This window comes from Bufo bufo, chromosome 6 (assembly GCF_905171765.1).
Source record: "Bufo bufo chromosome 6, aBufBuf1.1, whole genome shotgun sequence".
NCBI classification, from domain to species: domain Eukaryota; kingdom Metazoa; phylum Chordata; class Amphibia; order Anura; family Bufonidae; genus Bufo; species Bufo bufo.
Genome location: NC_053394.1, coordinates 5,538,058 through 5,550,753, shown reverse-complemented (window position 1 = coordinate 5,550,753; position 12,696 = coordinate 5,538,058). Strand labels below are relative to the sequence as shown.

General features: G+C 45.6%; 1 protein-coding gene across 1 annotated transcript; it reads left to right on the top strand.

Moving 5' to 3' along the window:
- The first annotated feature begins 496 nt into the window (after window positions 1–496).
- On the top strand, window positions 497–11,027 carry LOC121003119 (pancreatic triacylglycerol lipase-like). Its single transcript, XM_040434701.1, has 9 exons — window positions 497–545; window positions 1,821–1,975; window positions 2,082–2,207; window positions 2,364–2,498; window positions 7,185–7,293; window positions 7,703–7,822; window positions 8,409–8,528; window positions 10,610–10,725; window positions 10,917–11,027. The coding sequence occupies exons 1-9, from the start codon at window positions 497–499 to the stop codon at window positions 11,025–11,027; spliced, it is 1,041 nt and encodes a 346-aa protein (XP_040290635.1).
- Window positions 11,028–12,696: the final 1,669 nt, after the last annotated feature.

Below are 12,696 nucleotides of genomic sequence, written 5' to 3'. Positions count from 1 at the left end.
TGGTATTTTACGCTATGGTATTGCGACCCCCCTACTTTTGTTGCCCCGCCTCCTGTCAATTTAGACCCTCCTACAATATGGGGCCACTTTTAGGTGTCTTTTTCCAAGGTAACTTTAGGTTCCCGATTGTTGCAGCCATGTTTCAGACCTGCAGACTGTATCAGCTTTCTATATAGTATCACATAGACACAGATATTCCATATCTGACATAGTCGACGTTGGTCGGTCGCCCCTCTAGAGCTGCCGTTCAATATTCTCACAGCAACAGATGTATAAATAGAAAGGTTATATAAATGCATTTTAATCATTAATGGGACCGCTCCCCCCCCCCCCCCCCCCATACAGCCAGGGCTATATAATCTGTGAGGACCTGCGAATGTGCAGCTGACAGCGGCTGTGCAGGCATAAAGGTGAGTGAGACACTGCATGTCATACACTGCACTGACCACAGCCACCGCCAGGGGGAGCTATAATCCTCTCTATGTTCTCTCTCTAGATGTTGCTCCTTTGGACCATTGGTATTTTCTTTCTCAACGCCGTGAAAGGTAAAAACTCCAAAAACTATTAATAAAGTCCGGCGGTCAATGAGATATCCAGGAGACACAGTGTACACAGTGACTGCACAAGCAGAATAGTGAGTGCAGCTCTGGAGTATAATACAGGATGTATCTCAGGATCAGTACAGGATAAGTAATGTATGTACACAGTGACTGCACCAGCAGAATAGTGAGTGCAGCTCTGGAATATAATACAGGATGTAACTCAGGATCAGTACAGGATAAGTAATGTATGTACACAGTGACTGCACCAGCAGAATAGTGAGTGCAGCTCTGGAGTATAATACAGGATGTAACTCAGGATCAGTACAGGATAAGTAATGTATGTACACAGTGAATGCACCAGCAGAATAGTGAGTGCAGCTCTGGAGTATAATACAGGATGTAACTCAGGATCAGTACAGGATAAGTAATGTATGTACACAGTGACTGCACCAGCAGAATAGTGAGTGCAGCTCTGGAATATAATACAGGATGTAACTCAGGATCAGTACAGGATAAGTAATGTATGTACACAGTGACTGCTCCAGCAGAATAGTGAGTGCAGCTCTGGAGTATAATACAGGATGTAACTCAGGATCAGTACAGGATAAGTAATGTATGTACACAGTGACTGCACCAGCAGAATAGTGAGTGCAGCTCTGGAGTATAATACAGGATGTAACTCAGGATCAGTACAGGATAAGTAATGTATGTACACAGTGACTGCACCAGCAGAATAGTGAGTGCAGCTCTGGAATATAATACAGGATGTAACTCAGGATCAGTACAGGATAAGTAATGTATGTACACAGTGACTGCTCCAGCAGAATAGTGAGTGCAGCTCTGGAGTATAATACAGGATGTAACTCAGGATCAGTACAGGATAAGTAATGTATGTACACAGTGACTGCTCCAGCAGAATAGTGAGTGCAGCTCTGGAGTATAATACAGGATGTAACTCAGCATCAGTACAGGATAAGTAATGTATGTACACAGTGACTGCACCAGCAGAATAGTGAGTGCAGCTCTGGAGTATAATACAGGATGTAACTCAGGATCAGAACAGGATAAGTAATGTAATGTATGTACACAGTGACTGCACCAGCAGAATAGTGAGTGCGGCTCTGGAGTATAATACAGGATGTAACTCAGGATCAGTACAGGATAAGTAATGTATGTACACAGTGACTGCACCAGCAGAATAGTGAGTGCTGCTCTGGAGTATAATGCAGGATGTAACTCAGATCTGTACATGTTTTCTGATGTATGTTTTTCTCGCAGGCGCTGAGGTTTGTTATAACAGAGTCGGTTGCTTCAATGATTTGAAACCTTGGGCTGGGACTGTAGAGAGACCCTTCACTAAATTACCATGGAGCCCAGAACAAATTAAGACACGGTTCCTGCTTTACACCAAGAGTAATCAGAACAGTTTCCAGGTGAGGCTCGTGTTATTCCATCTCCAGGGTGTAAACCCCTATCCCCTGGTTCTAGCCGCCAGTCTCCTGCTCCAGGTCCTGATCATTCTGTGTCCTCTCCTTCCAGTTGATCAGCGCCACCAATCCCTCCTCCATCTCTTCATCCAACTTCCGAACTACCAAGAAAACTCGCTTTGTGATCCACGGCTTCACTGACAGCGGAGAAGCTTCCTGGCTGTCTAACATATGCAGGGTACGGGGCTGTATCTTCCTGGATTAGGGTGTCTGCACATCCAGAGCTGCATTCAGAATTCTGCTTCTTGGAAGCAGTCAGGGCCCCCTGTGGCCCCTGCAGTCCTCAGCAATGTCCTGTACGCACATATAACAGGTGATTTGTTTCCTCCTCCAGAAACTGTTCCAGATTGAGGACTCCAACTGCATCTGTGTGGACTGGAGCGGCGGCTCCCGCACTCTGTACTCTCAGGCCTCCAACAACATCCGCGTGGTGGGCGCAGAAGTGGCGTATTTCGTGAACATCCTTCAGGTAACGCAGACCTCCCCATGTGAGCTATTGTTAAAGGGCCATACACTGCAAAAAGTCCGCAGCACAGGAAGGATCGGCCACCTGGGAAATGGGTGCAGTCCGAATATCACTGCAAGGGGTTCACCTATATACCGCACCTCACACACAGTGCCCCCTTAATAGTACCTCACACAGTGCCCCCATAATAATACCTCACACAGTGCCCCATAATAATACCTCACACAGTGCCCCCATAATAGTACCACACACAGTGCCCCATCATAATACCTCACACAGTGCCCCATCATAATACCTCACACAGTGCCCCCATAATAATACCACACACAGTGCCCCCATAATAATACCTCACACAGTGCCCCTATAATAATACCTCACACAGTGCCCCCATAATAATACCTCACACAGTGCCCCCATAATAATACCTCACACAGTGCCCCTATAATAATACCTCACACAGTGCCCCCATAATAATACCTCACACAGTGCCCCCATAATAATACCTCACACAGTGCCCCCATAATAATACCTCACACAGTGCCCCCATAATAATACCTCACACAGTGCCCCTATAATAATACCTCACACAGTGCCCCCATAATAATACCTCACACAGTGCCCCCATAATAATACCACACACAGTGCCCCCATATTAATACCTCACACAGTGCCCCATCATAATACCTCACACAGTGCCCCATCATAATACCTTACACAGTGCCCCCATAATACCTCACACAGTGCCCCCATAATAGTACCACACACAGTGCCCCATAATAATACCACACACAGTGCCCCCATAATAATACCTCACACAGTGCCACCATAATAATACCTCACACAGTGCCCCCATAATAATACCACACACAGTGCCCCCATAATAATACCTCACACAGTGCCCCATCATAATACCTCACACAGTGCCCCATCATAATACCTTACACAGTGCCCCCATAATACCTCACACAGTGCCCCCATAATAGTACCACACACAGTGCCCCATAATAATACCACACACAGTGCCCCCATAATAATACCTCACACAGTGCCCCCATAATAATACCTCACACAGTGCCCCATAATAATACCTCACACAGTGCCCCCATAATAATACCTCACACAGTGCCCCATCATAATACCTCACACAGTGCCCCATCATAATACCTCACACAGTGCCCCCATAATAATACCACACACAGTGCCCCCATAATAATACCTCACACAGTGCCCCCATAATAATACCTCACACAGTGCCCCTATAATAATACCTCACACAGTGCCCCCATAATAATACCTCACACAGTGCCCCCATAATAATACCACACACAGTGCCCCCATAATAATACCTCACACAGTGCCCCATCATAATACCTCACACAGTGCCCCATCATAATACCTTACACAGTGCCCCCATAATACCTCACACAGTGCCCCCATAATAGTACCACACACAGTGCCCCATAATAATACCACACACAGTGCCCCCATAATAATACCTCACACAGTGCCACCATAATAATACCTCACACAGTGCCCCCATAATAATACCTCACACAGTGCCCCCATAATAATACCACACAGAGTGCCCCCATAATAATACCTCACACAGTGCCCCCATAATAGTACCACACACAGTGCCGCCATCATAATACCTCACACAGTGCCCAATAATAATACCACACACAGTGCCCCCATAATAATACCTCACACAGTGCCCCCATAATAATACCTCACACAGTGCCTCCATAATAATACCACACACAGTGCCCCCATAATAATACCTCACACAGTGCCCCCATAATAGTACCACACACAGTGCCGCCATCATAATACCTCACACAGTGCCCCCATAATAATACCTCACACAGTGCCCCCATAATAATACCTCACACAGTGCCCACATAATAATACCTCACACAGTGCCCCAATAATAGTACCTCACACAGTGCCCCCATAATAATACCTCACACAGTGCCCCCATAATAATACCACACACAGTGCCCCCATAATAATACCTCACACAGTGCCCCCATAATAATACCACACACAGTGCCCCCATAATAATACCTCACACAGTGCCCCCATAATAATACCTCACACACAGTGCCCCATCATAATACCTCACACAGTGCCCCCATAATAATACCTTACACAGTGCCCCCATAATAGTACCACACACAGTGCCCCCATAATAATACCACACACAGTGCCCCCATAATAATACCTCACACACAGTGCCCCATCATAATACCTCACACAGTGCCCCCATAATAATACCTTACACAGTGCCCCCATAATAGTACCACACACAGTGCCCCATAATAATACCTCACACAGTGCCCCCATAATAATACCTCACACAGTGCCGCCATCATAATACCACACACAGTGCCCACATAATAATACCTCACACACAGTGCCCCCATAATAATACCTCACACAATGCCCCCATAATAATACCTCACACACAGTGCCCCATCATTATACCTCACACAGTGCCCCCATAATAATACCTTACACAGTGCCGCCATAATAGTACCACACACAGTGCCCCCATAATAATACCACACACAGTGCCCCCATAATAATACCTCACACAGTGCCCCCATAATAATACCTCACACAGTGCCTCCATAATAATACCTCACACAGTGCCCCCATAATAATACCACACACAGTGCCCCCATAATAATACCTCACACAGTGCCCCCATAATAGTACCACACACAGTGCCGCCATCATAATACCTCACACAGTGCCCCATAATAATACCACACACAGTGCCCCCATAATAATACCTCACACAGTGCCCCCATAATAGTACCACACACAGTGCCGCCATCATAATACCTCACACAGTGCCGCCATCATAATACCACACACAGTGCCCCCATCATAATATCACACACAGTGCCCCTTAATAATACCACACACAGTGCCGCCATCATAATACCACACACAGTGCCCCATCATAATACCTCACACAGTGCCCCATCATAATACCTCACACAGTTCCTCCATCATAATACCGCACACAGTCCCCCATAATAATACCTTGCAGTGCCCCCACAATATTACTACACACAATGCCCCATCATAATACCACACAAAGTGCCCCCATAATAATACCTCACACAGTGCCCCCATAATAATACCACACACAGTGCCCCATCATAATACCTCACACAGTGCCCCCACAATATTACTACACACAGTGCCCCATCATAATACCTCACACAGTGCCCCATCATAATACCTCACACAGTGCCCCCATAATAGTACCACAAACAGTGCCGCCATCATAATACCACACACAGTGCCCCATAATAATACCTCACACAGTGCCCCCATAATAATACCTCACACAGTGCCCCCATACTAATACCTCACACAGTGCCCCATCATAATATCACACACAGTGCCCCCATCATAATATCACACACAGTGCCCCCATAATAATACCACACACAGTGCCGCCATCATAATACCACACACAGTCCCCCATAATAATACCTTACAGTGCCCCCACAATATTACTACACACAATGCCCCATCATAATACCACACAAAGTGCCCCCACAATATTACTACGCACAGTGCCCCATAATAATACCACACACAGTGCCCCCATAATAGAACCACATACAGTGCTCTATAATAATACCACACACAGTCCCCTATAATAATACCACACACAGTGCCCTATAATAATACCACACACAGTCCCCCATAATATTACCACACACAGTGCCCTATAATAATACCACTCACAGTGCCCCCATAATAATACCTCACACACAGTGCCCCCATCATAATACCACACACAGTGCCCTATAATAATACCACACACAGTGCCCTATAATAATACCACACACAGTGCCCTATAATAATACCACACACAGTGCCCTATAATAATACCACACTCAGTGCCCTATAATAATACCACACACAGTGCCCCTATAATAATACCACACACAGTGCCCCCATCATAATACCACACACAGTGCCTTATAATAATACCACACACAGTCCCCCATAATAATACCACACACAGTGCCCTATAATAATACCACACACAGTGCCCTATAATAATACCACACACAGTGCCCCTATAATAATACCACACACAGTGCCCCTATAATAATACCACACTCAGTGCCCTATAATAATACCACACACAGTGCCCCTATAATAATACCACACACAGTGCCCCCATCATAATACCACACACAGTGCCCCTATAATAATACCACACTCAGTGCCCTATAATAATACCACACACAGTGCCCCTATAATAATACCACACACAGTCCCCCATAATAATACCACACACAGTGCCCTATAATAATACCACACTCAGTGCCCCATAATAATACCACACACAGTGCCCTATAATAATACCACACACAGTGCCCTATAATAATACCACACACAGTGCCCTATAATAATACCACACTCAGTGCCCCCATAATAATACCACACACAGTGCCCTATAATAATACCTCACACACAGTGCCCCTATAATAATACCACACACAGTGCCCCTATAATAATACCACACACAGTGCCCCCATAATAATATAAAGTACAGTTCCTCGGCGTCCTAACCATAGTCCTTACACTTTCTGCCTCATTTATTCCGGCTGCTTTTCTCTTCTGAAATCTCTTCCCTTTTTTCTCATTTTTTAGTCAAACTTCGGCTATTCTCCTGCCAACGTCCACCTGATTGGGCACAGCCTGGGCGCACACGCTGCCGGGGAGGCCGGGAAGAGGAAGAAGGGCATCTCCAGGATCTCAGGTCAGGAGGTGTCAGCCAGAATGATAGCGCAACCTTCATAGGATGTCAAAGGACTTACAAGTCTAACCTTTAGTTTTGATGTACTCCAGTCACATCCAAATCTACATTCACAATTCAACTGCCACATAATGTGCTATACCACAGTTACATCCAAATCTACATTGTCAATTCAAGTATCACATCATGTGCTGCACTCCACTACCATCCAAAGCTGCTTACACAATTTTACTGTCACATAATCTATTATACTCCAGTAACATCCAAATCTGCACTCACAATTCTGCTGTCACATTGTGTTATACTAAATACACATCCAAATCTTCATTCACAGTTCTATTGTCACAAAATTTCTTGTACTCCAGTCACATTCAGAGCTGCATTCACAATTGTACTGTGCATCGTCCCTCAGGCCTGGACCCCGCTGAGCCCTACTTCCAGAACACCCCCATAGAGGTCAGGCTGGACCCGTCCGATGCTACTCTTGTCGATGTCATTCACACAGATTCCGGTCCTCTGGTCCCCACCCTGGGTCAGTACCTCAGCGGCTAAGCCTTCAAATGTATCTAAACCTTGAGGTGTATCTAAGCCTCTGAGGGGATGGCTACACGTGCAGTTTTTTATCAAGTCCATAATATCAGGTTTGGATCAAGAAGTAGAGAAAGTATTGAGAACAAACATCCACTCCTGATGGAAACCTGAACGTGAGGCCGGACCCGTAATGTATCTAAGCATCTGACTGTATCCAAGCCTGTAAAAGTATTCAATCCTCTCACTGTATCTAAGCATCTAAATGTCGCTAAAACTGTGTCTATCCTCTGATTGTATCCAGTTTCTTATTGATTGTATCTAATCTCTCATTGTATTGAATCTCTGATAGTATCTAGTCTATAAGTGTATCTAATATTTGTATCTAGTTTCTGATTGTATCTAATCTTTCATTGTATCTAGTTTCTTACTGAATCTAGTGTCTAATTGTATCTAATCTCTGATTGTCTGTAGTCTCTAATTGTATCTAATCTCTGATTGTATCTAATCTCTGATTGTATCTAATCTCTGTGTCTAATCTCTGATTGTATCTAATCTCTGTGTCTAAGCCTCTTTCCTGTATCTTTCAGGTTTTGGAATGAGCCAGATCGTTGGTCACTTGGACTTCTTCCCTAATGGAGGGGTCCACATGCCCGGGTGTCCTCAGAACATACAAATCCCCAATGTCAATGTGGAGGATATCTGGAGCGGTAATTAGTGGAGAGCCACCAACTCTCTTTATATCACCTTATATACTGCAGAACCCTATATATACTGTGTAACCCTATATATATACACTGCAGGACCCTATACACACACACCGTGTAACCCTATATATATATACTGTGTAACCCTATATATACTGTGTAACCCTATATATACTGCAGAACCCTATATATACTGCAGAATCCTATATATACTGTGTAACCCTATATATACATATACTGCAGAACCATATATATACAGTGTAACCCTATATATATATACTGCAGAACCCTATATACACACACCGTGTAACCCTATATATATACTGTGTAACCCTATATATACTGTGTAACCCTATATATATATACACTGCTCAAAAAAATAAAGGGAACACTTAAACACCACAATGTAACTCCAAGTCAATCGCACTTCTGTGAAATCAAACTGTCCACTTAGGAAGCAACACTGAGTGACAATCAATTTCACATGCTGTTGTGCAAATGGGATAGACAACAGGTGGAAATTATAGGCAATTAGCAAGACACCCCCAATAAAGGAGTGGTTCTGCAGGTGGTGACCACAGACCACTTCTCAGTTCCTATGCTTCCTGGATGATGTTTTGGTCACTTTTGAATGCTGGCGGTGCTTTCACTCTAGTGGTAGCATGAGACGGAGTCTACAACCCACACAAGTGGCTCAGGTAGTGCAGCTTATCCAGGATGGCACATCAATGCGAGCTGTGGCAAGAAGGTTTGCTGTGTCTGTCAGCGTAGTGTCCAGAGCATGGAGGCGCTACCAGGAGACAGGCCAGTACATCAGGAGACGTGGAGGAGGCCGTAGGAGGGCAACAACCCAGCAGCAGGACCGCTACCAGGAGGAGCACTGCCAGAGCCCTGCAAAATGACCTCCAGCAGGCCACAAATGTGCATGTGTCTGCTCAAACGGTCAGAAACAGACTCCATGAGGGTGATATGAGGGCCCGACGTCCACAGGTGGGGGTTGTGCTTACAGCCCAACACCGTGCAAGATGTTTGGCATTTGCCAGAAAACACCAAGATTGGCAAATTCACCACTGGCGCCCTGTGCTCTTCACAGATGAAAGCAGGTTCACACTGAGCACATGTGACAGACGTGACAGAGTCTTGAGACGCCGTGGAGAACGTTCTGCTGCCTGCAGCATCCTCCAGCATGACCGGTTTGGCATTGGGTCAGTAATGGTGTGGGGTGGCATTTCTTTGGAGGGCCGCACAGCCCTCCATGTGCTCGCCAGAGGTAGCCTGACTGCCATTAGGTACCGAGATGAGATCCTCAGACCCCTTGTGAGACCATATGCTGGTGCGGTTGGCCCTGGGTTCCTCCTAATGCAAGACAATGCTAGACCTCATGTGGCTGGAGTGTGTCAGCAGTTCCTGCAAGACGAAGGCATTGATGCTATGGACTGGCCCGCCCGTTCCCCAGACCTGAATCCAATTGAGCACATCTGGGACATCATGTCTCGCTCTATCCACCAACGTCACGTTGCACCACAGACTGTCCAGGAGTTGGCAGATGCTTTAGTCCAGGTCTGGGAGGAGATCCCTCAGGAGACCGTCCGCCACCTCATCAGGAGCATGCACAGGCGTTGTAGGGAGGTCATACAGGCCCGTGGAGGCCACACACACTACTGAGCCTCATTTTGACTTGTTTTAAGGACATTACATCAAAGTTGGATCAGCCTGTAGTGTGTTTTTCCACTTTAATTTTGAGGGTGACTCCAAATCCAGACCTCCATGGGTTAAAAAATTTGATTTCCATATTTTTTTTTTGTGTGAATTTGTTGTCAGCACATTCAACTATGTAAAGAACAAAGTATTTCAGAAGAATATTTAATTAATTCATATCTAGGATGTGTTATTTTTGTGTTCCCTTTATTTTTTTGAGCAGTGTATATATATAACCCTCTATAGGTGTAACCCTGTAGTTATACCGCTCTATAGGTGTTACCCTGTATATATAACCCTCTATAGGTGTAACCCTGTATATATAACCCTCTATAGGTGTAGTCTTCTGTAGGTGTAACTCTATGTTTTCTGGATCTTCTTTGCAGGGGTCGTCAACTTTGTTACTTGCAACCATAACAGTGCCATCAGGTATTACACCGACAGCATCACCAACTCCAACACCTTTGTGAGCTACTCCTGCTCCAACTGGAACACCTACTCTGTAAGTGAACGTGTCTGCACTGTGCTGCAGAGAAGCTTCTTGTATCTAGAATGTAAGCTCTTGGGCCCAGCGTTTTCCTTCCTGTGTGCTGTAAATTCTCTGGTTTTCTGTATGCAGTACACATGTTCAGGATGATGCACTGAGCCGGTCATGTATGACACATGCATTAATATCACCCCCTTATATTCCAGAGTGGCTGCAGAACCTGCCCCAGTGCCGGATGTCCAAAGATGGGTCATTACGCAGACACCTACCGTGGGGTTACCACTTCCAGCCAGGTCTTCTATCTGAGCACCCCATAGTCACTTACAGTCTCATCAATGGTAAGTGGTTCAAACCCAGAAAAAGTGGGCGTAGAGCCTGGCCCTCTAGTATAGATAGAGGCTGGTCCTCCAGTATAGATAGAGTCTGGTTCTCCAGTATAGAGCCTGGCCCTCTAGTATAGATAGAGGCTGGTCCTCCAGTATGGATACAGTCTGGTTCTCCAGTATAGAGGCTGGTCCTCCAGTATGGATAGAGACTGGTCCTCCAGTATAGATAGAGGTTGGTCCTCCAGTATGGATAGAGGTTGGTCCTCCAGTATAGATAGAGGTTTGTCCTCCAGTATAGATAGAGGTTTGTCTTCCAGTATAGATAGAGGTTGGTCCTCCAGTATAGATAGAGGTTGGTCCTCCAGTATGGATAGAGGTTGGTCCTCCAGTATGGATAGAGGTTGGTCCTCCAGTATGGATAGAGGTTGGTCCTCCAGTATGGATAGAGGTTGGTCCTCCAGTATGGATAGAGGTTGGTCCTCCAGTATAGCTAGAGGTTGGTCCTCCAGTATGGATAGAGGTTGGTCCTCCAGTATGGATAGAGGTTGGTCCTCCAGTATGGATATAGGTTGCTCCTCCAGTATAGATAGAGGTTGGTTTTCAAGTATAAATAGAGGCTGGCCATCCAGTATGGATAAAGACTGGTCCTGCAGTATGGATATAGACTGGTCCTCCAGTACAGATAAAAGCTGGCCCTCCAGTATGGATTGAGACTGGCCCTCCGGTATAGACAGAGGATGGTCCTCCAGTATAGGTAGAGGCTGGCCTTCCAGTGTTGATAGAGGCCTGTCCTCCAATGTGGATAGAGACTGGTCCTATAGTATAGATAGAGCCTGGTCCTCCAGAATAGATAGAGGTTGGTCCTCCATTTTACATAGAGGCTGGTCCTCCAGTGTAGATAGAAGCTGGTCCTTCAGTATGGATAGAGATTGGACCACCAATCTAGATAGAGGTTGTACCTCTTATTTGGAAAGAGGCTGGTTCTCCAGTACACATAGATGCTGGTCCTCCAGTACACATAGAGGCTGGTCCTCCAGTACACATAGAGGCTGGTCCTCCAATACACATAGAGGCTGGTCCTCCAGTACATGTAGAGGCTGGTCCTCCAGTACACATAGATGCTGGTCCTCCAGTACACATAGAGGCTGGTCCTCCAGTACACATAGAGGCTGGTCCTCCAGTACACATAGAGGCTGGTCCTTCAATACACATAGAGGCTGGTCCTCCAGTACACATAGATGCTGGTCCTCCAGTAGAGGCAGAGTCTAATTTTCAGACTTAGGGTCTTGATCATGAATGGGAGAGGGGCTGATTCTCCTATATGGGCCAATTAATAAAGTATAAACAGTTATTGACCCTATAGATGTATAGATCTGGGACGGCAGCAGCACCGTCTCTTTTATCGAGTATCAGATTGGGGATTTGGGAGTCTTCCTGGATTGTGGGTAAAATGTTGAACTGCAGATCTGCTATTATAGTTATCATCATCATCATGATATTTCCTACTGACTTTCCCTCCCTCCTCTTCCAGGTGATGTCCTTGTGGCCACAGTTTGTCTCCAGCTCCATCATCTAATAAAGCTGCATTTTTCACCCCATCCGTGTCCTGTCTATTGTGTATTATATTTATATACAGTGAGAGATCGGAAGCAGATGAACA